At 40.8% G+C, this 27,806-nt stretch overlaps 2 protein-coding genes across 4 annotated transcripts in view; both read right to left on the reverse strand.

The window, feature by feature from the left end:
- LOC124717292 overlaps positions 1 to 27,570 on the reverse strand; it is a 52,817-nt gene extending 25,247 nt beyond the window's left edge. The window contains exon 1 of one of the 3 annotated variants that reach the window (XM_047244107.1): positions 27,462 to 27,570. Coding sequence is in view for 1 of the 3 variants with exons in the window: in XM_047244105.1 (XP_047100061.1) it covers positions 27,469 to 27,505 (37 nt within the window). In the remaining 2 variants the exon portion in view is untranslated. Of the gene's footprint in view, positions 1 to 27,383 lie in introns of all 3 variants that reach the window. The other 2 variants (XM_047244105.1, XM_047244106.1) reach the window with 2 other exon arrangements.
- On the reverse strand, positions 21,385 to 27,119 carry LOC124717291 (MFS-type transporter clz9-like). Its single transcript, XM_047244104.1, has 2 exons — positions 27,025 to 27,119; positions 21,385 to 24,000 (listed from the first exon to the last, which is right to left on the reverse strand). The coding sequence occupies exon 2, from the start codon at positions 23,993 to 23,995 to the stop codon at positions 22,331 to 22,333; it is 1,665 nt and encodes a 554-aa protein (XP_047100060.1). The 5' UTR covers positions 23,996 to 24,000; positions 27,025 to 27,119; the 3' UTR covers positions 21,385 to 22,330.
- Positions 27,571 to 27,806: the final 236 nt, after the last annotated feature.

The following is a 27,806-nucleotide window of genomic DNA, read 5'->3' on the forward strand; positions in this document are numbered from 1 at the left end:
TAGGAAAGACGTAACCAAATTGAAAAATACACCAGAGTCCATCAGTGATGAAAGTGTTGAAGAAGAATCTTCTGGATCAGAGATAATCACCCGAGACCAAGACCCTGACTTCACTCCAACTTCAGTAGCTGTTAAAACATTTAACACAACACTTCAAGAACTAGGTGAGTCCCCAATTGACAAGAGAAAACTAACATCTAGGCATTACGCCAAATCAAAAGTGAAGAAAATCTCATCAATGACTCGTAAACTTTTTGTTGCTCCTGAAACTTCTTCGTCAGATACTGATACTGATGAATCCGTTCTTGAAAATCTTAAAAGAAACTTTAAAAATTCTATAAGTAGAGCAAAAAAAACTAATTATTGTTACAAGTTTACCTGAAAAGTGAAGTGTCAGGAAAATAATGAGGGAATTTAATGCTCCTAATTACATTGTTCGGCAGCCCAAAAAAATTTTGAAAAAGAAAGGATTCATGGAAGGTCCAAACCCAAAACCATGGAAGTGTTTACCAACAAAAACGGTCAGAACTGCAAATTCATTTTATGAAAATGATGAAGTTAGCAGGGCAATGCCAGGTATTAAACATTGTGTGATTATTACAGAAACAAAACAAAAATATTAAAAAGACTTATTTTGTGTAACCTTAAAGAAGCTTACGAGCATTTTAAAGACAAGTTTCCTAACATAAAAATAAGTTTCTCTAAATTTGCTGAGTTGAGACCAAAACACTGTGTATTAGCTGGCCGGAGTGGCACACACACTGCCTGTGTGTGCACAACTCACCAAAACATAAAATTAATGATAGAAAATGCCAAACTAAATACAGTAACAAACAGCAGCTTAAACAATTATAAGCAGTGCATTGCAAAACTGCTTTACAACCCATCATCAGTTGATTGCAACATGGGAAACCGTGAATACTGCCCAGGAGAAACTGCCATATGTAAAATTTTAAAAGACTCTTTTCATGAAAACTTAATTGAACAAGTTCAGTTCTGACACTGGATGTCAGTTGACCGATGTAATCTGGAAATTGTTCAGAAAACTTCTGAAGAATTCATAGATTTATTTTGTAGTAAGATGTCGACTGATTCGGCATGACTTCATTGCCAAGCAACAACGAACATTCCTTAACTCCACAAGAGAAAACCTTATGGAATCTGAATTTGTTGTCATATCTGATTTTTCAGAAAATTATAGTATAGTTCTACAGGATGAAGCTCAGAGTTTCCACTGGACAAGACAACAGATTACCATTCATCCTTCTGTTATATATTACAAACAGGAAGACAAAATTGAGCATATGAGCTCTGTCATTGTTTCTGATTGCCTGGAGCACAATACAACTGCAGTTTACACCTTTCAAAAGAAGCTAATTTCATATCTAACAAATAAATTTCAATAGATTCCAAAAAAAAGATGCTATTATTCTGACGGTTCTGCCACTCAGTATAAAAATAAGAAAAACTTCCTGAACCTTTGCCTTCATGAGGAAGACTTCAACATAAAAGCTGAGTGACACTTTTCAGCCACAGCACATGGGAAAGGGCCTTGTGATGGAGTAGGGGGTTCAGTAAAGAGACTGGCAGCTCGTGCAAGTTTGCAAAGGCCATACCAAAATCAGATCCAAACTGCATGAGATCTATTTGAATGTGCAGTAGATAATATCACAATTTTTGATTTTGCATATTCCATTCAAGAAGACTACGCTGCTTCAGAAATATTCTTAAAAATCCGACTTGAAGAGGCATTTACAATCAAAGGAACACAGCAATTTCACGCTTTCATTCCCAACACTACATCAAAATTAATAGTCAAATACTTCTCAGGTGATATGCAGAGTTGGGAGAGGGAAGTAACTACATCACCAGACAAACTGAAGTTACAAGATGTATCAGGCTATGTCACCACTGTATATGGCAGTCACCACTGTATATGGCAGAAACTGGTGGCTTGGGTACATTTTAGAAAAAAACGAAGATCGTAGTGAAGTGAAAATAACTTTTCTTCATCCATGTGGACGAGCTAAGTCATTCTCTTGTCCTGCATGTGCAGATGTCCTGTGGGTGTCAGTTGTGGATGTTCTCACAAAAGTGAATCCATTTACTCCGACAGGGAGAACATACATTCTTAATGAAAGTGATGTGAACCAAACCCAGTCAGCTTTATTAAAATGTAATAAGTGAAGTTCCAAGACAATTTATTGGGAAACTGCTTTCAACTCAAAACTTAATTTTTGTCTCAGGTTAGTGTTAATGTATATTTTATAGAAAGTTGTTTCAAAATTATTGTTAGTACCTATTGTGTTAAATTTAGCTATGTAAAGATACCTGTTACTCAAAAACAAGCATTACATATTTAATTTGTTTAATAGTTCCATTTCAAACATCATGGACCAGAACTATTATGTAAATACTTGTACTTATTCATACTTTATTTCAGTCTGTAGTTAAATGCTCAATTTCTTGTTTTTGTTATATCGGTTAATATACTGTTAGTGAAGTATGAAATTAAAATAAGCAATCAACTTAATTATAAAATATGCTGATTAGTTTTGGTTTAATAAGGTGATGTTTTGATATTTCTAATACTTTTTTTACTTACCTTTCAGTATATTTTAAAGAAATTCCTGTTTGTTAAAGGTCAATTTGATCAAATTAGGGCTGTTAGTGAAAAACAAGAGTCTGGAACAATTTTTTTAACAATGAACCCATCATCATCCCACATTTATATTTTGCCATGTGATTTACAACAGTATGAAGTAGTTATGGAAATATTTTGCAAATTTTCAATTATGTACTTTTTGTAAAAAAATTAAATCAAAATATTAATTAGTACTTTGGAAAAGGTTATTAATTAGAAGCTATGTTTTGTTGTACATCCCTGGAAAGAGCATGCAAAATGCTGCAAAATGACACCTTTCCCAGTTCTCTAGCTCAATTAGGGCAGCTCCTAGGACAATTTAAAAAAAGTCCGTTCACACATTTTTGGCTGGTTTTTGAAAAGTTTACATAGCCATATTTCAGGAATGGTTTGAGATAAAAAATTGAAATTTGGTATTTTTCTTAGTCTCAGTGCCCACTCAGTGCCCACTGTAAGTATACCAACTTTCAGCAAAATCTAAGAGGGTGAGGTAAAATAGGTGTGTTGATTTGACATGGAATGACTCAGTCCACCCAGTTTTCAACATCCTTTTATAGTACTAGGTCCCAAATTCTTCAATTCTCTTCTTTCCCAGTTTTCGCACAGTCCACAATTTACTACTGTACATTGATAAACTCAAAAGGTAGCAGAGATACAACACAAAGAGCATAAAATTAACTTACAACTTGAACTTGTAACAAACCAGAATGCAGCTGAAAGAGTTGCGGGACAAGAAAGGGAATCAGTGATGATGAAGTTAGCAAAACAGAGTTGCAGCCTATCCCTAGTGCTATTCAGTCTGCACACTGAGCAAGCGATAAGGAAACTGAAGAGAAATTTGGAAAGGGAACTGAAGTTCAGAGACAAGAAATAAAAATGAAACTTCCTGGCACATTAAAAATGTGTGCTGGACTGAGACTCAAACTCGAGGCCTCTGCTTAAGTGGGCAAGTAATCTACCAACTGAGCTTCTCGAGCAGGGCTGGGTAGCTCAGTCGGAAGAACACTTGCCCACGAAAGGCACAGGTCCCAAGTTCGAGTCTCCATCTGGTACAGTTTTAATCTGCCAGAAAGTTTCAAATTGGCACGCACACTGCTGCAAGGTGTAAAATTTATTCTGGAAACATCCCTGGACTGTGGCCAAGCTGTGTCTCCACAATAACCTTTCTTCCTGGAGTCCCAATCTTGCAAGTTTTGCAAGAGAACTTCTGTGAAGTTTGGAATTTACGAGATGAAGTACTCGTGGAAGTAAAGCTGTGAGGACAGGTTGTGAGTCACGCTCGGGTAACTCAGTCAGTAGTGTACTTGCCCGTGAAAGGCAAAGGTCTTGAGTTCGAGTCTTGGTCCAGCACAGAAGTTTAATCTGCCGAGAAATTTCGTACCAGCGCACACTCCACTACAGAGTGAAAAATTCATTCTGCCAAGAAATAAAACTTTGCAGTAATCCTCTCAGAGATGGCAAGGACTGAGAAGTTGAACAGAATGGATAAAGAGGGTTCAACAAGTGTAAATAACAGAATGGATAAAGAGGGTTCAACAAGTGTAAATAAAAGTAAAAAGATTGTAACTTTGTCAAATTAAGGGGTTTCGTTTGGATGGTATAAAATGCATACTGGCAACACTTAAAAAAAAAAGGCTTTCCTAGAAGTGGCTGTATGGAATACAGCCTTATAAGGATGTCAAATGTGGTCAATAAAAAGTACAGACAAGAAGAGAATAGAAGCTTTTGCAATGTGGTACTACAGATGAATTCTGAAGATGAGATGGGTAGATCATGTAAACAATAAGGAGGTACTGAACTGATTTGGGGAGAAAGACGTTTACAGCACAGCTTCACTGAAAAGATAAAACAATGGCAATGCAATCTAGTTTTGTTAAATCATGTATGCTGAAGGAGTAGATCAGGAAATGAGCCAGTAAAAGTAACAGATGAGTTGTTCTATTTGGGCATCAAAATAACTGGAATTGGCTAAAGCGGACAAGGATATAAAATGAAGACTATAAAATGCAGACTATAAAATGCAGACTATAAAATGCAGAATGTGTTAATGTGTAATATATATGAAATGTTCAGAAGTTTTTTCAAAGCTATTTGTCTGGATTGTAGCCTCGAACGGAATTGAAACATAGATAATATGCAGTTCGGTCGAGAAGAGAATGGAATGGAAGATTTTGAAATGTGGTGAGGCTGAAGATTAGATGAGTAGAACAAATAACTAATAAGGAAGTATTGAATCAAACGCGGGAAAAGAAATATATGGTAAAACACTGTAAAAAGAAGGGACTGGTTTATAAGACACCTGCTGGGGAATCAGGGAATAGTGAATTTGGTAATGGAGGGAAGTGTGGTAGGCGAAAATTGTGGAGGGAGACCAAGACACAAGCACATTACACCACGTCAATTGGATGTAGGCTGTGGTAGTTATTCGGAGACAAAGACACTCGCACATAATAGACTCGTGTGGAGAGTTGAAAAAAGTAAGTTACTAGGATCATACACGGTGTCTACTGATTCACACGTGCCTCTAATTCACATCCTGTAGGTTCTTACACTGTCCTCACTGCACATCTGCCCACTTGTGGTTCATAATATCACATTACTTAAGCAAACACAAGTTCGAGGAGTGATATGCATGGTGTCAGCATGTTTTAACCACTGGTTAAAAGGGCACATAACCCTGTACAGCGTACATTTTGCACCGGATTGCGCAAAGTGGAGACAGTCATGGCAAAGCAGAAGTTTTCAAACCCATTTCACTCGAGATATACTGGGAACCATGGACGCAAAACAAAGGCAGATTCTGTGATACTAGGTAAAAGGAAAGTGTTTATCATACACCACACAGAAGACTATTAAATGTCCAGGTATATTGAATAGGTTTTGAGATATGTGGTCCGATCATAGACTCTCCGTATAGTGCGGCACAGTGTGTTGCCACGGCTAGCAATTGTTTGTCACAGACACAGCTAACGTTAGGAGTGCCCCAGGGAGGTGTGATGGGACTGCTCCTGTTTTTTATGTTTGTTGCAGCTCTCTCGAATACAGTGGCCGGCAATCTGGCACAGTTTGCTGACGACGCTGTTGTGTACGGCGAAAGTGTTGTCGAGTGACTGCAGGGCAATTTTGGATAGCTCGGACAAAATTTCTATTTGATGCCACGAATGGAGGCTCACTTTAAATTTGGTAAAATGCAATTCATCAGAGATGGCTAGGAGAAACTTTCCTGTGGTGTTCGACTTTTAACGGCATCTCACTTGAGTTAGTTACTTCAATTAAACATCTAGGTGTAACATTCTGACGCAGCAAGTAATGGAGTTAATACGTAATAGAGTCAGTTGTAACAAATGCAAACAGCTGACAATTTATCAGTTGATTTCGGGAAAACTGTAGCACATGTAAAATGTGACAGCACATAATGACCGGATGATTCTTTCTCGAGTACTTCGAGTGTTCGGTACCCCTATTCAATATCGTTAAAGAAGAAGTTAATACAATTTTGAGGTACTTAGATTTTTATTGTTCTATCAGTAGGAGTGTGTTACAGAAATGCACCATGAGCTAAGTTGGAAATCTTTGGAGGGAAGAGGTCTTTCTTTTGACAAAATACTGCTGAGGAAGTTTTGAGAATCAGTATTTGTGACAGATTACAGACTGATTCTACTGTATCCAACTTTCACCTCACATTTATACAAGATAGAGATTAGGGCATATAAAGAGGCATGTGATGTGAAATGTAAACTTATGCAATAACTCGTTCTACCCGACCCCCACTACTGCATGTAACAGTAATGATAATTTTGTGTGGCTCTACTGAAATGTAATCCAACGTGTCATGAGTAGTAAGAGCTCTAAACAGTTACAACTACAGATGCTTGTGTGTATTATGACTGCAATATCCGTCTACCATCTCAGTACATCAAACATCTATGGCTAGTCAGGTCGATTGTGGCTAGACAGTTTACGTGATTACCACACACGGTACCTACTTCACTGGCTCCTCGGAGCACATACAGCCCACACATTGCAGCAGAGATTATGTACATCTCATCATAATCAAAAAACAAAGTCTCACTTACCTATTACCCTAGCTCTGCCCATCCATAAAAGGAAAAAATTTGCAAACTACTACTCTGTCACTCCTGTCTGCCTCTGGAACAGACTACCCTGCACTTTGCACACAATACAATGTTCTGCTGCTTGCTTTAAGATGAAGCTGAAACACTTCCATCACTCTCATTGGTTGGCTGGTTGGATTGGAGAAGGGACCAAACTACGCAATCATCAGTCCCTCCGACCTGGGAATAACTAAAACCGATAAAACCTCCCACTATAAGAGGGAGCTACAATGGCCATAAAAATTACAAACTATTGACAGAGAAGGAAGGAAGAAGGCAGAAGAAGAGAGGAGGGAAACATAGACACTCGAGATAAAACAGACACCATAATGAAAGGAGTGGGAAGGCAGAGGGTGGGGGTGAACCACCAAGCCCAGTCGAGGCCAGTCCAATTGGGGTGAAGGGGAGAGCAAGATGGCCTGCCATCCCCTCCACCCACCGATAAGGTTAAATAAAGCGATAAAAACTGCCATCATGAAGAAATTGTAAAACTAGATCAGCTGCTGAGGCAGCTAATGCCAGGGGTTGCGAGTCACGAAAGCTAAAAGTCCGTCGCTGGGCGGCTAAGTTGGGACAGTCCAGTAAGAGGTGAACCACAGTCAACATTGATCCACGACAACAGAGGGGGGTGGGGGGGGGGGGGAGGTCCTCACGACAGAGGAGATAACCGTGAGTCAGCCAAGTATGGCCTATGCAGAGCCGGCAAAGGACGACAGAGATCTTGCAAGAGGCCCATAAAGGAGGACCGCACCATAGCTGTAGAATCATTTATAGCCCTAAGCTTGTTCTGCATTCCAAAGTCCCAAAACCTGACGACGTAATGCCGAGCGAAGGTCTATTTCTGAAATGCCAATAGCAATACATGGCCTGTTAGTAGCCAATTTAGTCAGTCAATCGGAAAGTTCATTGCCAGGGATCCCAACATGGCCTGGGGTCCAAATGAAAACCACTGAGCATCCACATTGATCAAGTCCTGGATAGCTATGACCGAATGGGTAGAGAGGGACGCACTGGCTGATAGCTTGCAAATTGCTCAAGGAGTCACTAAAGATAGTGAAGGACTGTCCTGAGCAGAAGTGGACGCGGTCCAGTGCGCGTAAGAGCGCTACCAATTCTGTAGTAAAAATACTACAGCCATCTGACAAGGAACGAAGTTATGTGTGTCTCACATAGGTGTAAACATAACCAGTGTAATCAACAACCATGGAGCCATCAGTATAAATCACTTCTGAACCCTGGAATGAACTGAGGAGGCAGTAGAATTGGTGGTGAAGGGCCTCCAGAGGGACAGAATCTTTTGAACTGATGGAGAGATAAAGACAGAGCTGCGGCCAAGAGACGCACCACAGAGGGGTATGTGCGAGAGTAGAGAAAAGAGGCGGTAAAGGGAAGTGCTGGAGCTCAGAAAAGAGTGACTGAATGCGGGCAGCCATGGTAAGTCCACATAGTGGCTGCCGCCACGGGAGGCTGATCTCCGTGTCTGGATCAAGGAGACCATAATTAGGGTGCTTTGAGGTGCAGCGAATGTGGAGCACATAAGATATCAGCTGGTGTTGGCGCAAAACTCGCAGCACTGGAATCCCCACCTCTGCGAGAAGGCTAATCACGCGGCTAGTTCGGAAGGCACGAGTCGCAAATCGTACCCCACGATGCTGGATGGGGTCTAGTATCTGCAATGTCGAAGGTGATGCAGAACCACAGACAGGACTCCCATAGTCTAACCGAGACTGGACCAGCACTTTGTACAAACGCAGTAGAATAGAGCGGTCTGCACACCAGGTGGTATTGCACAGACACGTAAGAACAATGAGAAGCAACCAGCACTCCAGGTGGACCAAATTATCCACCATAGAGCGGCCACAGCGAAAAACACCGAGTCGATGACAAAAGGTTGCGGTATTTAAGAATCCAAAACAGCCGCTGACTCACCAGTCGTTCAAGGAGCTTGCAGAGGGTGTTGGTAAGGCTAATTGGACAGTAGCTATCCAACTGAAGAGGTGGCTTCCCAGGCTTCAACACCGGAATACAATGCTTTCCCGCCACTGGGTAGGAAACACCCCCTCGCTCCACAGACAGTTGAAAAGGGTTAATATACAACGGTGGCCAGCCAACGATAAGTGTTGGAGCATTTGGATATGTATCTGCTCCGGTCCAGGACCTGTGTCGGGACAAAGGGCGAGGTTGCTGGAGAATTCCCACTCGCTATATGGGGCATTATAAGGCTTCAAGCAGCGAGAAACGGAAGACAAAAGGCAGTCGTTCCGAGCACTCTTTCAGGTGGAGGAACGTGGACGGACACTGAGTCGATGCAGAGGCTTGGGCTAAGTGTTGAGCGAAATGCTCTGCGACAAAGTCCGGATGGGTAAGGACAACACCAGGCACAGAAATTCCTGAAACGCCGGTGGGAGGACAATGACCAAAAATTCATCTGAGTTTCGCACAAACTTGTGAAGAAGGGGTGTGCAGTCCTATGGCAGCCACATATCGTTCCCAGCAAATCCCAGGTGGGGATTCCAGTGCTGCGAGTTTTGCGCCAACAACAGCTGATATCTTATGTGCAAATCCGTTGCCGAAATTTGATTAGGTAACTGGTCCGGGTGTAGAACCGTTTAAAGACCAGAAGGAGGCAGTAGAAGGGTGCCGCTTGAAGTGTTGAAGAGCACGGTGGCAGTCTTTTATGGTCATAGCAATTGCCGGAGTCCACCAAGGGACCATCTTCTGACGGGGGGGGGGGAACCCAAGGAAGAAGAGATGGCTGAAACAGCTGCGGAAAGGATGGCAGCAGTAGACTCATCAATACCGCTATGTGATAGAATAGGGGGGATGGTAGCAGAGGAGAAGGCACCCCAATCAGTTTTAGAGAAGACCCACCTGGGAGGGTGACAGAGCGAGATACACTGAAGGAAGATCAAAACAATCAGGCAATGATCGCTGTCATGTAAGTTGTCATGGACACCCCACTGAATGGAAGGAAGAAGGCCGGGACTGCAGATGGAGAGGTCATGTGCTACACTCAAGTGTGTGGGAGTGCTGGTGTTTAGTAGACAGAGGTCAAGCCCTGCCAGAACAGCTTCAACCATCCTACCTCAAAAAGGGTTGTGGGCATTAAAGTCCCCTAGAAGCAGAAAGGGAGAAGGGTGTTGTTGAAGAAGGGTGGTTAGGGCAAGGGATGTGGGTGGCCTGTCAGGCGGGAGGTAGAGATTACAGACTGTGATTGGAGTGGCCAGATGGACCCCTAGAGCAATTGCTTCTGGAGAGGTAAGGAGGGAAACCCATTTACTAACAATATCCTTGTGGACGAAGGTGCAAACACCACCTGAAGCCCACAACAGGCCAATTCGGTTCCAACAGAAAGCATGGAACCCACAAAGGGAGGGTGAGTAAGAATTGACAAAATGGGTCTCCTGAAGAGCAATGCAAGCAGCAGAGTAGGAGGAAAGAAGGGGTACCTCAGGAGGTACTGGAGGGGCTTTGACCCTGTTCTTGTGTTTCTGGTTCTTGTCTTGTGATGGAAGAGAACGGCAGACTGCAACAAAGTCGGGCATGGAATTACACCTGGCAATCTCGGCGGCCACCAGCTGCAGATCGCGCGGCTGATGTGGAGCTGCAAATTGCTTTCACGGGGATGCCGGGAAGAGGAGTCCCGGGAGGGAGCTCCAGTACCGGCAGCTGCCAAAGAAGGGGAGCACTTCTCTGGCAGGGGAGGGAGAGCAACACCCGAAGGGCTGGGTATGAGTGCTGATGGGGAGGGGGAGTGGGGGAGTGGGGGAGTGAGAGTGAGGGTGAGGTGAAAGGTGTGGGGCGAATGGGGTGGGGCTGGGAAGAGGAGAGGGAATGGACATAATTGAAGCAAAGGCAGAAGTTATAGACACGGGATGGAGCCGGTCATACTTTTGACATGCCTCGGTGTAGGTATGTCGATCCAAGGTCTCGTACTCTTGAATCCGTTGTTCTTTCACTTACACCCGGCATGCTGGCGAGCGTAGAGGATGCTGCGCATTACAATTTACACACACTGGTGGGGGAGCACAGGCACTCCCCTCATAGAGGGGGTACCCACAGTAACAGCAGAGTGGATCATTGGTGCAGCGGGAAGACGTGTCCAAAACGTAAGCATTTAAAAGGCTTGGTCATGGCAAAACTGTTGCCATCTGTCCTGGTACAAACCAGGTACCGAGGGAAAGGTTTCCACCCAAGCCGGCGAGCTTGACCCTCCTCCCAGGGGGCCAGGGAGGGGAAGGCAGAAAGATCAGAAGGAGGAGTGTCAAGTCTTCTAGCACTTTAAGAGACAGCCACAGAATGGCCAGGATGTTGAAGCTTTTCTCGCTTCATGTGCAAGGCGTCTGCCCTAGTACCACCCACTCCGACCAGGAGCTCACCCCGTGGGCACCACCCAGCCACAGCGAGGGCCGTCTGGCGTGGCGGCCATTGCCAGGAGTTCTGATGCCCCCAAGTGACGAGCATCGACTCCTTGGCATAAAAGAGGCGTCAACAGCTCAGGTACTAGCAGTGTGATCCCTGTGTTGTCAGGGGGCTCAGTCAAGTGGGTAGTTAACAGCCCCCCCCCCCCCCCCCCCCACACACGGACTGGCTACCGTGCTGGTGACCTAGCAGGAAGGGGGCCACGATGCAAGGGGAAAAGGGAGGGGAGGGGGAGAGGAGCCTGCACCATGGAAACTAGGTTGGGAGTTAATCCCCAAATGGCTCACACTGAATGGAAAACGTCGGAAATGGAGTTCAAACCCCGAGGGGACCAAAAACGCCAAAAAGGAGATGGAAACAGCAAACTAAACAATAGCACATACCAAAACAAAGTTGGGAGGATAGCCAGGTGCATATAAAGAAGTCCACCAAGGGGGAAAGGAGGGGCCAGGTATAAAGGAGCAAGGACAGGGAAGGAGAGGAACAGGGATGGTAATGCAGTCTGGAAAAAGGAAGGAGACTGCAATAGCTTGGGGCCCCGTGCGTGCCACACATGCATCACACTCTTAATGTTTCCCCAGAAATTAACGTATATGGTCAGTTTTCCCTCTGTCACTATTCTGCCCTTCACTCACGAATATTATTGTTGTCTTCATAATTTAAAACTACCTTCCTGCCCTGTAGTAATTACTAGATGCTTTACAAACAAGTCTGTGTTCCCGACAACCGCAGTTGTGGTAATACGTCTTGCAAACAGAACACCGCTTACAGCTGTATAATGCTCTTTAATGGGAAACAACCGGATCCATGGTTTATTCCAGAAAAATTTCAAAGCTCCTCTAATGAAAGTGATTGACAAACTGAAACAAGCTATGGACAAACAAGAGGTGACTATTGTGCACTTTTTGGATTTCAGCAAAGCTTTCGACACTGTCTACTTCGGTATTCTACCCGCTAAACTCAAAAGTCAACAGTGTGTAATGATAGGAACAAAGAGGTCACAATGGAGGAATGTAGTATAGGGCCCATTACTTTCCTCATTTTATGTTAATTATGTGTTGGCTATCATCCCCCATTGCAAATATCATTTATAAGGTGACAACACTCAGTTATACTTAAGTATGAGCTCAATAAATCCACACACAGCCATCCAGAACATAAATACTGACCTACTTCCTTTATCAGAAAGGGCACAGAACATTAGGTTTGAAAAGTAACCATTCTAAAATGCAAGTAATCTTACAAGGAGAGGAAGCTACTCGTCATAGCCAAATTCGTCCAAATTCATGGAACATGTAGGGCATGGTGAGACATGAAAATGCCCAAAGTGGGAACTTCAGATGGCCAAGCATTTAGGAAATAAAAGGAATTTTGATACAGATCTATGACCATGTGCATGTAATCAATTGTCCCGGCAACACGATAATACACTGCGTGTCTCACAATAAGGCGTACACGCTCCTCAACACAAGAGCATAGAAGGGAGCCGAAGAATTTTTCCTCTCACCCCCCCCCCCCCCAAATCCCTAACTACTACTTGCATGTCTCCCACCCCATCTCTCTTATTTTTAACTGTAGGTAGAATGACATCATGAACAAAATTCAATACATGTACAGCAGGAGGAACACAACAAAAATACACAAGGAGTTCTTGGGTACTGAATTTGGCCGGAGCAAGACAGCTAAAATTAGATAGAATACCACAATGTCACAACTAAATCTGGCTATTAAGTGTGTGCTGAGGATAGAGTCTAATGTTGTGCATAATTTCCACTTTCCTTACCTATGCAAAATTTTGTGTGGGCATGCAAGTGTGCACACAGGTATTACATAAGCAAACACCTATTCCTTGCATAAATGCTTGAAGTCTACTTATTTATACTAAGGAAATCTAACACATTAAAATGAATACAACAATAGGAATGCCATTCAAATATGAGCACCCTGAGATCACTCAGTTATGTTCTGATAACTGCAAGCAACTGGTTTTCTCAAGTACTTCCACACTAATTTTCAGATGGTTGCCACTAATTATGCCCCAGCTGATACCATACCATTTTTCTGTCCATTACTAATACTTTTAAAAACAAAGCAAATCCTTATGCAGCATGCTTCCTATTATTATTTTAATTCTAACAATGCAGGAAAATACAGAGTGCTACACACACACACACACACACACACACACACACACACACACACACACACACACACTTCATTGTTCCTTTTCACCAACCTTTCTGTACATTTTTAATGTATTTGTGTGTATTTTTACATATTTTTTATGTATCTGTGCATGTTTTTACATATCTGTGTGTATTTTTGTGTATTTGTGCATGTTTCTGTAAGTCTTTTCATATTTTATATGCATGTTTATGCATCTCTCACAACCATCAAATCAACACCTATTTTCCACATTTCTGCGTCATCCCATTTCCTTTATGCCATTCCTGGCACATTGGACCCTTGCTCCCTCTTTCTACACCCATTCTGAAAAATTTCCCTTTTCCTGGCTAAAAGCCAGCCCCACATCCTGTTTTTCTCCCCCCCCCCCCCCTCCCAATTTCACAATGACATACACCTTTTCAGATTCTGCCAATCCCTATCCCTCAAAACCTGGTATTGCAAAAACACATCTCCAAGGCACAGGCATCTCAGAACCCCCTCTGTTCCCTCTGCAGAATACCACTACTCTACAATCACTACTCCATACATCACATCTCTGAAATGGAATCTCTTGCTCTCCAGCACTTGGAGGAGCATTCCAGACAAGACACCACCTCTATAAGTTATCCTACCTGCTGACATCCCACTGCTGTCTCCACGCACCACTGTCCAACCCCTATCATACCCACACTCTTCCCCCTTGTCCACCCCTCATTGCAGCTAAACCCTGCCTAGCTGACCTTTTCAACTTGCCCCATCCCCCTAAACTCCCTACCAACTCTCTATCAAAACCAAAACATTCCTGTAACATTGTCGCTAACCTTTCCACACAAGCTTCAGCTCCACAGAAGTTTCAGTCGTGTCCAAAGACCTTACCTTTAGCCCTACAGCCAAATTTAACCATGCTGGACTTATCAAAGACCTACTCTCCTTCTTCTAATCCCTGCAACATCCAAATTCCAACATTGAACCTTGCCTCTTCCATTTCACACCACCATCCAACCATGACCCCCCCCCCCCCCCCACCTAACCACCCACTGGTCACCTTCTAGGAATTCATTACTTTCAACCTAGCCTCACCATCCTTCCCCAGGTCCCTTCCTCAGAACATCAACCTTTCAGTAGAAGAAAGAACAGCCATACACAACCTCAGAACAAATCCTGACCTAATCATCATACCTGCAGACAAGGGTTCCACAACTGTTGTTATGAATCACAAAGACTACCCAGCAGAAGCCCTCCACCAATTACCTGACTCCGACACCAATAAACTCTGCCAGGGTGATTGATCCCAACCCAGAAGTCCAATACAAACTCCAATCCCTAATTAAAGCCTTAGACCCTTTCCACAATATCTCCCCTGAATCCAATTCGCTCCTCATCCCTATGACACCCAGCACACCTACCTTCTACATGCTCCCCAAAATCCACAAAATCAACAATCCTGGACGCCCCATTATGGCTGGTTATTGTGCCCCCACTGGAAGAATTTCAGCGCTTGTTGTCTAACACCTCCAACCAATTGCCCGTAATCCAGACTCCCATGTCAGACGCCAATCGCTTTGTATGCCATTTCTCCACCATCCCCACTCCTTTACCTCCTGGATCCCTACTCATCACTGTTGACGCTCCTTCCCTATACACTAACATCCCTCATGCCCGTGGGCTTATCGCTATTGAACACTATCTTCCCCAACGTCCTTTGCACCTTTTTATGGGCTATCTAGAGGAGACCTTCCTAGCCTCCCAAAACACCCAACCCCTAGTCTGGTTCAGGTTTATTGATGATGTCTTCATGATCTGGACTCAGGGCCAAGGCACCCTATCTCCGTTAATTCACAATTCAACATCTTCTCTCCCATCTGCTTCACGTGGTCCTCCTAAACCCAGCATATCCTAGATGTTGACCTCCTCCTCTCTGATAGCTCCATCCACACCTCTGACCACATTAAACCCACCAAACACCACCAGTACCTGCACTTTGACAGCTATCATCTCTTTCACTTCTAAAAATCCCTTTTCTACAGCCTAGCCACCTGGGGATTTCATATCTGCAGAGACAAAAACTCCCTTGCTCAGAATGCTGTGGGCCTCGGCAAAAAGGCCTTTACAGAGAGGCACTATGCCCAAGACCTAGCCTGCAAACAGATCTCCCATGCCATTTCTCCTCACACCCCCAATCCTCCCGTTACCCCCAAGAAAAAGCCACAAAGCAGTGTCCCCTTGTCACCCCGGACTGGAACAATAGAACCACATCCTTCACCAGGGCTCTGATTATCTATCATCATGATCTGAAATGAGGGACATTCTATCTGAGACTTCCCACCCCTCCTACAGTGGTGTGCAATCAGCCACCCAACCACAACAACATCCTAGTCATCCCTATGCCTCTCCCAATACCAACCCCTTGCCGCAAGAATCATATTCCTGTGGAAGACCCAGATGCAAAGCCTGCCCAATCTAACCATTCAGCATTTCCTATTCCACCCTGTCACAGGTTTATTCTACCCAATCAGGGGCTGGGACACCTGTGGAAGCAGGCATGTCATTTACCAGCTCAGCTGCAATCACTGCACAGCTTTTGCGCAGCTTTTTATGTTGGTATGACTACCAACCAGATGTCCACCAGGATGAGTGGCCACCACCAAACTTTGGCCACGAACAAAGTAGACAACCCTGTGGTGCAACATGCAGCTGGACATAATTTATTTCAATGGCTGCTTCTACCCAAGCCATCTGGACCATTCCCGCCACCACCAGTTTTTCTGAACTGTGCAGATGGGAGTTATCCTCACAACACATTCTCCATTTCTGTAATTATCCTGGCCTCAACCTACGGTAACATATTGTCCCCACATCGTGCACCCAACTGTTTCCACCCCTGCTGTCATATCATCTCCAATCCATTCTCATCTCCCACCCAGTTTATTTGCAGTCCTCTGCCAATGCACCTGCCTGTCTTTCCCCACTCCTCTCCTTTTTTGCTCCTATAATATAATAATAATAGATTTTTTTAAATGCAAATCATTATTTATGAACTACTAATGTATTTTTTAAAGCTGCTTCTATGAAAATTGGTATATGACATCTCTGTTACAAATTTAAAAAAAAAGTATTTCAGTGTTTTCAGAAATTCTGACCCCTGAGGGGTTGAAATAGGGGATAAAATGTTTTAAAAAATATTTCACTGCGAGGGCAATGCTAAATCTATGAAAATTTGAATTTGGCTTCTCAGTCAGACACAAAAAAATACATATTTCACTGTTTTTGGAAATTCAACCCCTATTGTGGTGAAACAGATGATGAAAGCTTTTATGGAAATATTTCATTATACAAGCATTTTTGAGATTGAATTTATGAACATTTGAATTTGGCTTCTCTGTTAGAAATAAAAAATACCCATTCCACTGTTTTTGGAACTTCTACTCCCAAGGAGGTGAAACGGAGAATGAAATATTTTGTGAAAATATTCCATTACGTAGGTATTTTAAAGCTAAATCTCTGAAAATCGGTATTTGGCTTCTCAGTTGGAAATGAGAAAATACGTGTTCCACAGATTCTTGGAATTTCAACCCCCATGTGGGTGAAACAGAGCGAGACTGGTTCACTGGTTCATCATCGCCCATCGCAAACTGCTAAGGATAGAAACTTAAGTTTAATGAGGGTGCGGATCTTGTATTGCAGGCACTGTTTAAGAAAGAGTTGTTCAAAATTCCACTCCTAAGGGGGTGAAGTAGTGGATGAAAAGCTTTTTGAAAACATATCACTATTAAGTCAATTTTGGGGCTACAACCACGAAAATTGGTATTTGGTTTCTCAGTAAGAAATTTAAAAAAATGTGTGTTCCACCACTTTTGGAAATTCAACCCCTAAGGAGGTGAAATAGGGGATGAAAACTTTTTAAAAAATTTTTGTTATATTAGAAAATTTTTGTAGCTAAATCTGTGTAAATTGGTATTTCATTTGTGTTAGATATGTAGTAATAAGTTATGGGATGGACGTTTCTATGGAAATATCATGAAGAGAAAAAAATTACATGACTAACAAAAACCTTTGACTTCAGCTACCAGAATAGTTTTTTGGTTAGAAGTACATTTAGAACAGACCAGTCTTCTATGGCCTTAATTAGCGTGCAAAGTTCAGAAGGTGTTGCAATTTGTGAACAACATAAAAATTTTATTAAAGGAAACCAAAAAAAATCTTTGCAGATCATACAGTCTACATGAGCGAAGCAACAGGCACTAAGCTAGTTTGTAAATAAGAAATCTGTAAACAGCTAGCATGTAGCCATTTTCTTTCTTTATATGAGGTCTATGTTTGTTCTGTTGACATATTCAAAATCATAACATTTATTGGAGTATGATCTATGGAACAAGTAGATAAGAGAACCAAACTCCGGGGGTTAAGTTGGCGCTGTTCCAAAAGTTCCCAACAGAACGTTAGCAAAACCAGTGTCTGCCTCACTGTATGAGAATGGGCTTTGTCATCCACGAGAATAATGCCTGCTATCAGGAGTCCAGGTCGTCTGTGGCGTACAGCTTGTTGCACTTCCCACGGAATGGTACAAGAATTTATGACATTATGGGACCCTTCGTGAGGCTGGAATTTTTCACAATATGACACACTACACAGCCTAAGAGACTATGAAACTGTCTCAAATTTTATCTTTGCTGGGAAGGAGGGCTTATTTCATTCCACAGAGGAGTGTTACAAATCAGGTTGGTAGTGGTGGACCCGTGACTCGTCCCCTAAAATGATCAGTGTTATAAAATCATTTCCTTCACTGCAACATGATGTGCTACACAGATAGTTCACAAATGAAACAGAGTGGGCTATGATTGAAAAGCAGGAAACTTTTTGTAAAGTAAATTTGTAAATTTTTGTAAATTCAACCACATATGAATGATGCAGTAAGTGGTTCCACATGAAAAATATAGGGCAGGTACAGTATCATTGTCATATGACGATCTTCATGGATCATTTCCTTCACGCTTTACAATAAATCATCACAGGAAAATTCCACAGGGTGATCATGACACTCCTAATTTGTGATTCTTTCTTGTACTTTGTTCAATTCCTGTATACGATGGAAGAAAGCCACCGGTGAAATCAGTCGTGGACTGGCTCTCTTCCATCTGATATGTGCTACCCCATTCCTGAAATGAACTTGTGTGAAATAAAAATTTTCTGCTACCTTAATCATCAGTATGTTGTCGAGTAACCTTATCTAACAGGGGCACTACTAAATGGTTTACAATAGTAATTATTTGTGCATTATTTATTAATGAACATGAGTCAATGAACACAGGATCTCTCAACATACTCCCAACTGATGTCAGTACACCACTGCCACCTTCCTGGAAACTTCATTATTGTGTCACGGAATCAATGTTTGGGAGTACTAAGCACCCACTCAAGACAGTTGCCTGTAAGACTTCTTCATTAGCCCACAGCACATCCTTTGTATTATCGAATCAAGCACACCCAGATGGAACAAGACCCAGTGAATAATGGTGGGTGTGACACAAGAATGAGCCCCAGTAATGTCAACTTTGCTCATTATTCAAGTGCTGATGGTAATTATCTGCCCCATAAACAGGAGCTTCTTGACCACACACTGCTGTTAAACATTCATGAATCTATTGTTCTGACTACTTCCTTGCAGAAAAACCATGCAGCCCTCTTTGTCCAAGATACTCACCTCGTATCTCATCCATTCTCTACTTAATAAAAAACTGGTGCTGTCCTTTCGCTGTACTCACTGTTCACAACTGCCATCTAGCATTTGCATGGTGTTCTAGAATCACTTCTTATTTCTGAACACCCCTCATATGATACAATGTCAGCTCAATGACATGTATCCTGATTGGTATTATAATGTTCCCAAAATACAATGCACAATATTACTTGGTTAGAAAATATATCTACAACAACTGTTACAGTGTATCTTGTGGGTTGGCATGGCTGATAAATGAAGTTTCAGGTCTATGTACAATTCAAACTCCCTGCCTAAATTTTTCCATAAGTGATTCTAGATTTCCAGATGGATGGCTTTTGACACTTTTCCTCACAAGCAGCTTGTAACCAAATTGCGTGCTTATGGAATATCGTCTCATTATGTAACTGGATTCACGATTTCCTGTCAGATGGGCCACAGTTCATAGTAACTGAAAGAAAGTCATTGAGTAAAACAGAAGTGATCTCTGGAATTCCCCAAGGTAGTGTTATAGGCCCTCTGCTGTTCCTTATCTATATAAATGATTTAGGAGACAACCTGAGAAGCCGTCTTTGGTTATTTGCAGATGTTCACATTTATCATCTTGTAAAGTAATCAGATCAAATCAAACTGTAAAACAATTTAGAAAAGATATTTGTAAGGTGCAACTAACTCTAAATAATGAAAAGTGTGATGTCATCCACAAAAGTGCTAAAAGGAATCCGTTAAATTTCAGTTAGGACCTACATGATAAATCAGTCAAAGCTAAAGGCCATAAACTACATACCTAGGAATTACAATTAGAAACAATTTAAATTGAAAAGAACACTTGCAAAATGTTGTGGCAAAGGCGAACAAAAGCCTGTGATTTATTGGCAAAACACAACAGCTCTAATAGAGAGACTGCCTACACTATGCTTTTTCCATCCTCTTCCAGAGTACTGTTGCACATTGTGGGATCTTTACCAGACAGAATTAAAGGAGTAAATCAAGAAAGTTCAAAGAAGAGCAGCACATTTTGTATTATCGAGAAATAGGGGAGAGAGTGTCACGGACATGATGCAGGATTTGGGATGAACATCATTAAAACAAAGGTGATTCTCATTGTGATAGGTGTTCTCACAAAATTTCAACTGCCAACTTTCTCTTCCAAATGCGAAAATATTTTGTTGATCCTGACCTACATAGGGAGAAATGATCATCATAACGAAATAACAGAAATCGACAAAATAAGGCAAGTCAGAACTCGCACAGAGAGACATTGGTGTTCATTTTTTCTGCATGCTGAGAGTGAAATAATAGAGAATTATTGTGAAGGTAGTTCGATGAACCCTCTGCCAGGCATTTAAGTGTGATTTTCGAGTTAATAAACATACCCATTCAGCCATGTAGATCCCGCTGTTTGAGTAAACAGTTAATGTTTCATTCTTGATCGCCATTACACGTGTGGTAAAATGGACTTTTTACTGTGCCATACAATGTGTTAGCCTACAGTTTCTTCTCGTTCTATTTATAGATGGAGCATTGAAATAATGACTACATCTCTGATTGTGTGAGTCGCATTTAGCATCATTTTGTCTTCTTTGTGTATCTCGGCATGAATCTATGGTGCCGATGGATAAATGAGGCACTCATGGCTACACAATGGTAAGCCACACACTGAGAAATATTGAGATTTATACACTTTTCGTATCTAATGGAGGATGGCAAGCCACTGGTGGAGTATTATTTGAAGAAATTACATGATCGCAACACACACACACACACTGTTGTTTTGTATTGCACTAAGAAACAACACATCATTTTTGAGCTTTCGTATGCAAAATGGCATCTTGCACAGGAGTCATTTATATGAAAATATGCATTGTGAAGCTGATATGGGAACCCATCATTTTGAGAGTGAATTCACTTGCGATATTGCATCATCATCAGAGGTAAAGCAACAACAAAATGCATTTAAGACTATTATGGCTTATCATGACAGTGCCTTACATTAAATAATACTATTATCTAATGGAACAATAAACTATGGGACAAATTCTTAGATATTTATCTGGAGTTCATTAACCATAAATGATTGTTTTTCTTGTGATGGCATCACTAGGTGTCTACTAGGGTCGAGGCCCCAGTTATGGCCACATTAAGGGCAATTCGAGATACACCACATTTTTAGTATAGGAAGAAAGTATACGAATTACTTAAAAAAATTGTATCTATTGCTTCAAAGTCTACACATTACAACCATGTAAAAACAAATATTCTAAGTTATTTAACAAAAGCAGAAAAAAATATTGAAAAATAAATGGCGCATTTCCCCAGTTTTGGCCATGTTAACCCCACCTATGGCCAGTTGTTTCCCCACTTATGGCCACTTCATATTATAATAAAACTATGGCTAAAATAATTGTCAATCCATGTGCCAGAAAGTAATTTCTGCTTTATACAAGTATATAAGACAACAGACAACAAACATACATCAAATAGGTAAAAGGTACAGAAACTGAATGAACAGAAAAAAAAATTCGTTAGGCAAAGAATTGTCCCAGTAATTACTTAAATCAATTTCCACACAAGTTTATTTCTCACGAGTATCAATGGAACCAGGGAACTTTGTTTTTAATGAACGTCCTTCTTGCATCAAGACTGGATCTGGCAGTTTCCCTATAATATCTTCACCCGTTATAGTCGAAACATCATTTGCAATGTATTCGAAACAAGTTTTCTGAACATTAGAACTTTTTAAGCACTGAATTTCATACTCAGAGTCAGAAAGCACTTTCAAAATTACAGATACATACTTAAAAATTGCAGGTCTTGTTCTTCTATTTCCTGCTAAACTAAATTTTACCAAAATAAAGTCCCCTACTTTCAAATTCTCACTCGAAGATAGTTTCACATTTTCTGGTATTTCATCTTCATCTCCTTCTACACAGTCATCGAAACTGCTTCCATTGTCCGTCCATTCTCGTTCCTCGGAAGAACTTGTTGGCCTATCACTTAACTCTTGTCTGTTTCTTGTTTTCCCCATTTTTACGTGTGAGAATGCCAAGTGCTGCTCTTTGGACTTTAATTCCTTCATAGCTTTTCTCTTCCTTTTTTCCTGCTCCTTCTCCTGCTTCTCTTTTTCCTTCAGTTCATGATATTCCACCCACTTGTCACTAGTCACAACAGTGGGTGTATGTTCTTTCTTTCTCTTTGTGCCTCGTTGTTTAGGTTCTGGCCAAGTGATGACACATTCAAAAACTGTTGCTAATGATTTTGGTGGTGTTACTTGGATACACACTGAAGATGGACTATGGTTGGATATTGGAGTAACTGAATTATGTGAAATACTGTAGGGGTTGTTGATATATCTGCAGGAATAAGACTGTTGGTGGGTGTTGAAGGAATATCTGAATTGCGTGTTGAAAATATGTCAATATTATCAACATTTTGATTAAGTCTGTCTGCGTTTTGTGAAACATTCTCTGCTTGATTATCTTCAGAGGGAGGCGCTATGCTATCTGTCAGAATGTCATCAGTGTTACCACTAGCACCATGCATTTCAACCTCATCAGCTATTTTTCTCCAGAACTTGAAAAGTAATAATGCTTCTTGATTTCCTTCCCACTCATGATTGCTTCTCTTGGTTGCTCTGAACTCATCTAGAAGGACAGGATCAATTTGCTTTTCTATGTATGAGAAATGTCTCTGAAGTTCCTCATTTGTCTGAACTGTGGTTGAGGCTGGTATACTACGAACAACTATCTTGCTGTAATCTACATTGTTCACATTAAATGGAAACAGACCAGTGGCCCTGAAACCAGCACGAATATTTGCCACCATTTTAGGTTCTGTAATAATTTGTGACAGAACAGAAGGTACATCAGATTTTGAAATTTCAGTGCCATTATTTTCAAAACGCCATTTCTGAACAATCTTCTTCCACATTTTTTTCATAGGTCCAAAGACAGCTACATCTAATGGTTGCAAGATGTGTGTAGAATTGAGATGGAGAGCAACTAGAATGATCTGATTTTCCCTACAATATCGGCTCAAATGAAGTGTCAAATGAGAGCAGTGCCCATCTAAAAATATTACTACAGGCCGGGGAATTTCAGCTTCTTTCAAGAACGGATCAAATACATTTGTTATATACTCAAAAAAACTTTCACCTGTCATCCACCCATTTTCTGTTTTTCCAATGCCCCAGTTTGGAGGAGCTGCTTTCACCAATGATGCTGGAATCCTTGCATATTTGAACAGTGTTAAGGGAGGAGCAAATTTTCCAGCAGCATTCACTGCAAACAATGTAGTAACGTTATCTTTGTCAGAGTTACATGACTCTTCATAAACATGATGGCCACGAGGACCTATGATTAATTCCCCTTTAGGAGCCAGAAAAAAAGAAGTTTCATCCATATTAAAAATTCTGTTTGGGTCATTTAACACATCCATATCATTTAAAGTGATGGATACTTCATGAAACCAGTTTCTTATTTTCTCTTCTGTAACAGAACCTCTAGACCTATTGACATATTCTGCATGTTTTTGTGACAGAACCTTGTGCCTCTTAAGAAATCCATAATACCACTTTTTTCCAGGTCGATTGTTGGTAAATGTTGCCTTACAACTTTCCATATCTGCATTCTCAATAAGTTTGTGCACAGATGCACAGAGATTTTCTTTAGTAACTGGAAATCCCATGCTAGAACAGTCCAAAACCCAGTCCACCAATTTTTTTTCAATTTGTTCTCCTAAGACAGAACGTGGACCACAGTGCCCTGTAGATTCTTTTGGAGATACACCAGAAATTTTGTTTCTTAATGTTGTCCTTGGAACTTTGTACAACTTGCTTGCAGTAGCAACCTTCATTCCCTCATCAATAGCCTTTAGAGCATCTTTAACTTTGCTGGGAGAATACTGAAACTTCTTATTCTTTGGTTGACTCATTTTTCCTATAAATAATGCACAAAGATTTAGTTAAAGAATGTTGCATATTTGAATAGTGCCTATTGCATATTTTGTATCTTACAAGCATAGGTAAATTAGTATGATATGCCAAGACAATACTAACAATGAGGTATATATTGATATAAAAATACCAAAAATATTTTAATAAGCCTATTTAAATAAAATTAGCCTAGTGTAATGTAGGACAGAACACTAATATTGATGTTTTTGTATCAGTTTTTAGAAGTGGCCAAAACAGGATACATATATGTCTCCACTTATGGCCACATGCGTGGCCATAACACGGAACCAGGGCTAAATATGGATCTGTTAATGGCCACATACTTTTGATAACATGTTTTTAGGCTGAGCGATATAAAACTTAAAAGAAATGAAAATATAACGTCTTATCTTACCTCTGAACAGATTAACTTTCTTCTGATGTTTTATTTAAACATGTAAAATACAAAAAAACAGATCATGTGTTGCTTAAAGAAAACTTCTGCAAAACCCAGCTTCTGCAACACTGATCATTTCACAAAATGGTGTCTCCAAACAAAAACAGACAAAAGAATTATTATGTAGACAAATGAAGAGAGCCTTTCACAAAGTTTATAATAATCTATAGTAGAACTGGCTGGTATTCCAGAGAAGCTTAAAAATTAACCTTTGACATCAAGGTGGCCGTAAGTGGGGTAGTGGCCAAAACTAGAGCCTTCACCCTATATGTTTTACTGAGGCTCGCCATTACATTGCTGCTAAATTGCTGTACTGTTCAGTGAAGTTTTGTAGGTTCATGCTATTAGTATTTCTTCTTTTTTCCCAGTAAGGAGGCAGAGTTAGCTCCTAACACAACAGAAAGAAAGATAGTTAACAGATGAACAACCTATTAACTTTTCAGAAACCAGAGTGTTCAAATTTTTTGCCTCAAATCCTCATACAATTTTGCTGAAACACGCTGTTTGTGGAGAATTACGTGAAATTAATTTCAAGAATGGTGGTCATCCTACACAGTAATCATCGATTACAACCTTAACACCAAAAAATCATTGTCCTATTCTATACAGCCTAATCCATAGACGTACAGACTTGCAGTTCATCATGGATATTTTTTTACTCCTGACTCAGTATGAAGCCACAGAGCAGACAGATGAACCTGAATTAATTGATGGTCATATCTTAGATTACACCGAGAGCAATGTGAATAGTTCTCAGTGAAGCTAAACATTGGTGCTGAAACTTTGGTGATGTACCATGACATGGCACAAAATTATATGTATTCCTTGTATTTAATACTGTTTTTCACTACACGCAGTAGCTAAGTAAAAATGTTCTCCTCATGTCACAAAAATACCTTAATGTTTATTGTAGGTTAAAACACAATAAACGTATCTCTCATATCCATCATCTGATTTACAAAATTATTTTAATCTTCATGTCTCGTAAAATTACTTAAGTGATTCACCGTTATCGAGCCTCAAGCAGTTCCAATGTAGTTTTCCCTCTGAAATTAATTTCTTTGAATTTTTTCATAAGACTTTTTGAACAAAGTCTACAACAGGGCAGTGGCAGTCAGCTCTTTTTCCCTACGATAGATACATTGGCAATGTGTGGGTTCTGCATAGTCAATGAGAGGATAGCTTTGTGTAACTAACGAGAGGCAAGGCATGTGGCTTATATTTTGAGCACCAAAACTGAAACTATCCGACGCTCTTTGCTGATAAGGAAGGACGAATAAGGTTTCATGTTTCATTATAAATTGAGACAAGTAGATTAGGAGTGGCTGGGAAATGAAATTAGTCACATCCTATTTAGTGGAAACATCCTAGCTTTAACCTATCCTAGCTTTAACCTATCATGATTGAGGGAAAACTGTGGAGAACCTCAATCCAGATTTCTCCAAGCAGAGATTTTAATTTCCATCCTCCTAAATGAAATCTCGGTATCAAACACTGCACCACCTCTTTCAGTCACAGGCTATCTGCAATTTGGCATTATTTTCTTATATAGTCTCCAGTTTGCTTGATAATTATGGCTGTGAATTCTACTGAATGGAACTTTTTGAACAACTTACACAAACAGTGAAGTAGCAGGCTTCATAATTTATCACAAAAACACAAAGGGGATATAAGCCTTGCAGATTGCAGATGTCCTAGTAACAGGATGTCCAGTACATGGGGGGCCATTGTATGCTGGTAATAAAATGAAGATGGAAATCATTGTGGAGCTGGGCTTCTAAGAACAGTACAGAAATGAATTAAAACATGATGGAATGGTACAATATTATGACACCCACACAACCTCAACCTCTGGCAGTTAAAAAAATACACATATGTAACATACACACAGGATTAAGTGTGGATGGTGCAGGAAATCGGCCATGGCCTTATCAATGGAACCATCACAGCAGAAATATTAGCAACAAGGGAAAAATCATAGAACCTCATGTGAGGATAGCCAGAATATGAAACTCACTTCTCCCAAATCAGATTTCAGAGGATCTTCACAGAAATTCTAAATTTAATGATTTAGAGTAGTGTACAATTAGAATTACAACTGGAATACAGTAATGTAATTTCCTGTACTGCACATAAATTTCCATGTACACTCCAATTTCTTTCCACATCCCAGAGACCAGTCTCCTTGGAATATAGCTTTTTTTTACAAACCTTACTTCAGATGATTTCACTGTATAGTATCGCACTTTTCCGCAACACAATACAATACATATATAGTCCAAACAGACTTTATTAGCAACGTGCCTCCGTAGCGGTCGCGCGGTTCCAGACTGTAGCGCCTAGAAACGCTCGGCCAACCCGGCCGGCAACTATTTAGTAATCTTGAAGAAAACCAGGAACAGGATGTTGAATTGGGTTCCATCAAACAACGGATTAGGTTGGGTGAGCTAGTCGGAGGTTACAGCTTGAGGAAAGGTAGTCTGTGTAAGGCAGTGGGTCGAGAGCGCCACACCCGAATTTGTCTGCCACAAATATTAATCCAGCCTATATTCCAATATTATCATTGCTTACATGATGTTTGTGGCAGGTGTGGTAACACACGTAAATATTACAAAACCACTTGCGTGAATATAAGTACGTAGGGTAACTTAAAGGTATAATGAAAAGGATCGTGCGCAATTTTAGAAGTGTGAATAGCAGTCTTCGAAAATTTTGACAAAACACACTAAAGGAGCTATCATTCATTTGTTCTACTGCTGTTCTATTATTACGTACGGGTTTGTCTACTCTAATGTGCTTATGGCCTTCGCTGATCTGTTACATTTATTATACGGCAAACGACTTCAAGAAGAATCTTCTCTACATTACATTATATTACAAAATACTTAACTCTAGCACCATAAACATTATTTTCAAATGAATGAGCTTACGTTTTTCTTCACAAGTGCCTTAATTCATGCACTTGTGAGTTACAGATTAGCTTATTGACTATATTATGAATTTATTACCACTCACTAAACCATAACTTTTGTTTTCCGCCCCTACACATCATTTGAAACCAATACCAACAAAGATGTTCATTTGCCGGTAACCAGACATTCCTCACTTGTGTCTAGGGACAGCAAATCTTGGTGCTGATCGGACACTCTCGAGTCTCCCAATCGTAGCGCTTCTTCATGATAGTGATAGCTTACGGAAGTCTTCTTTGCACTTTCGCTTTTTTTTTATTATGCTTTAGTTTACGTTAGTACAACTCTCGTTGGAAAAATGTAAAAATATAGTTGCAATTTGTGCTCCGCAACATCTGACAGTAATAAAGCTTACATCGCCAAATTGCTCAGGTTACAACCTTC

Source organism: Schistocerca piceifrons, chromosome 9 (genome assembly GCF_021461385.2).
Source record: "Schistocerca piceifrons isolate TAMUIC-IGC-003096 chromosome 9, iqSchPice1.1, whole genome shotgun sequence".
NCBI lineage: Eukaryota > Metazoa > Arthropoda > Insecta > Orthoptera > Acrididae > Schistocerca > Schistocerca piceifrons.

Excerpts from the sequence above, each read along its gene's own strand:
- LOC124717291 (XM_047244104.1), bottom strand. The coding sequence starts at position 23,995 with ATGAGTCAACCAAAGAATAAGAAGTTTCAGTATTCTCCCAGCAAAGTT.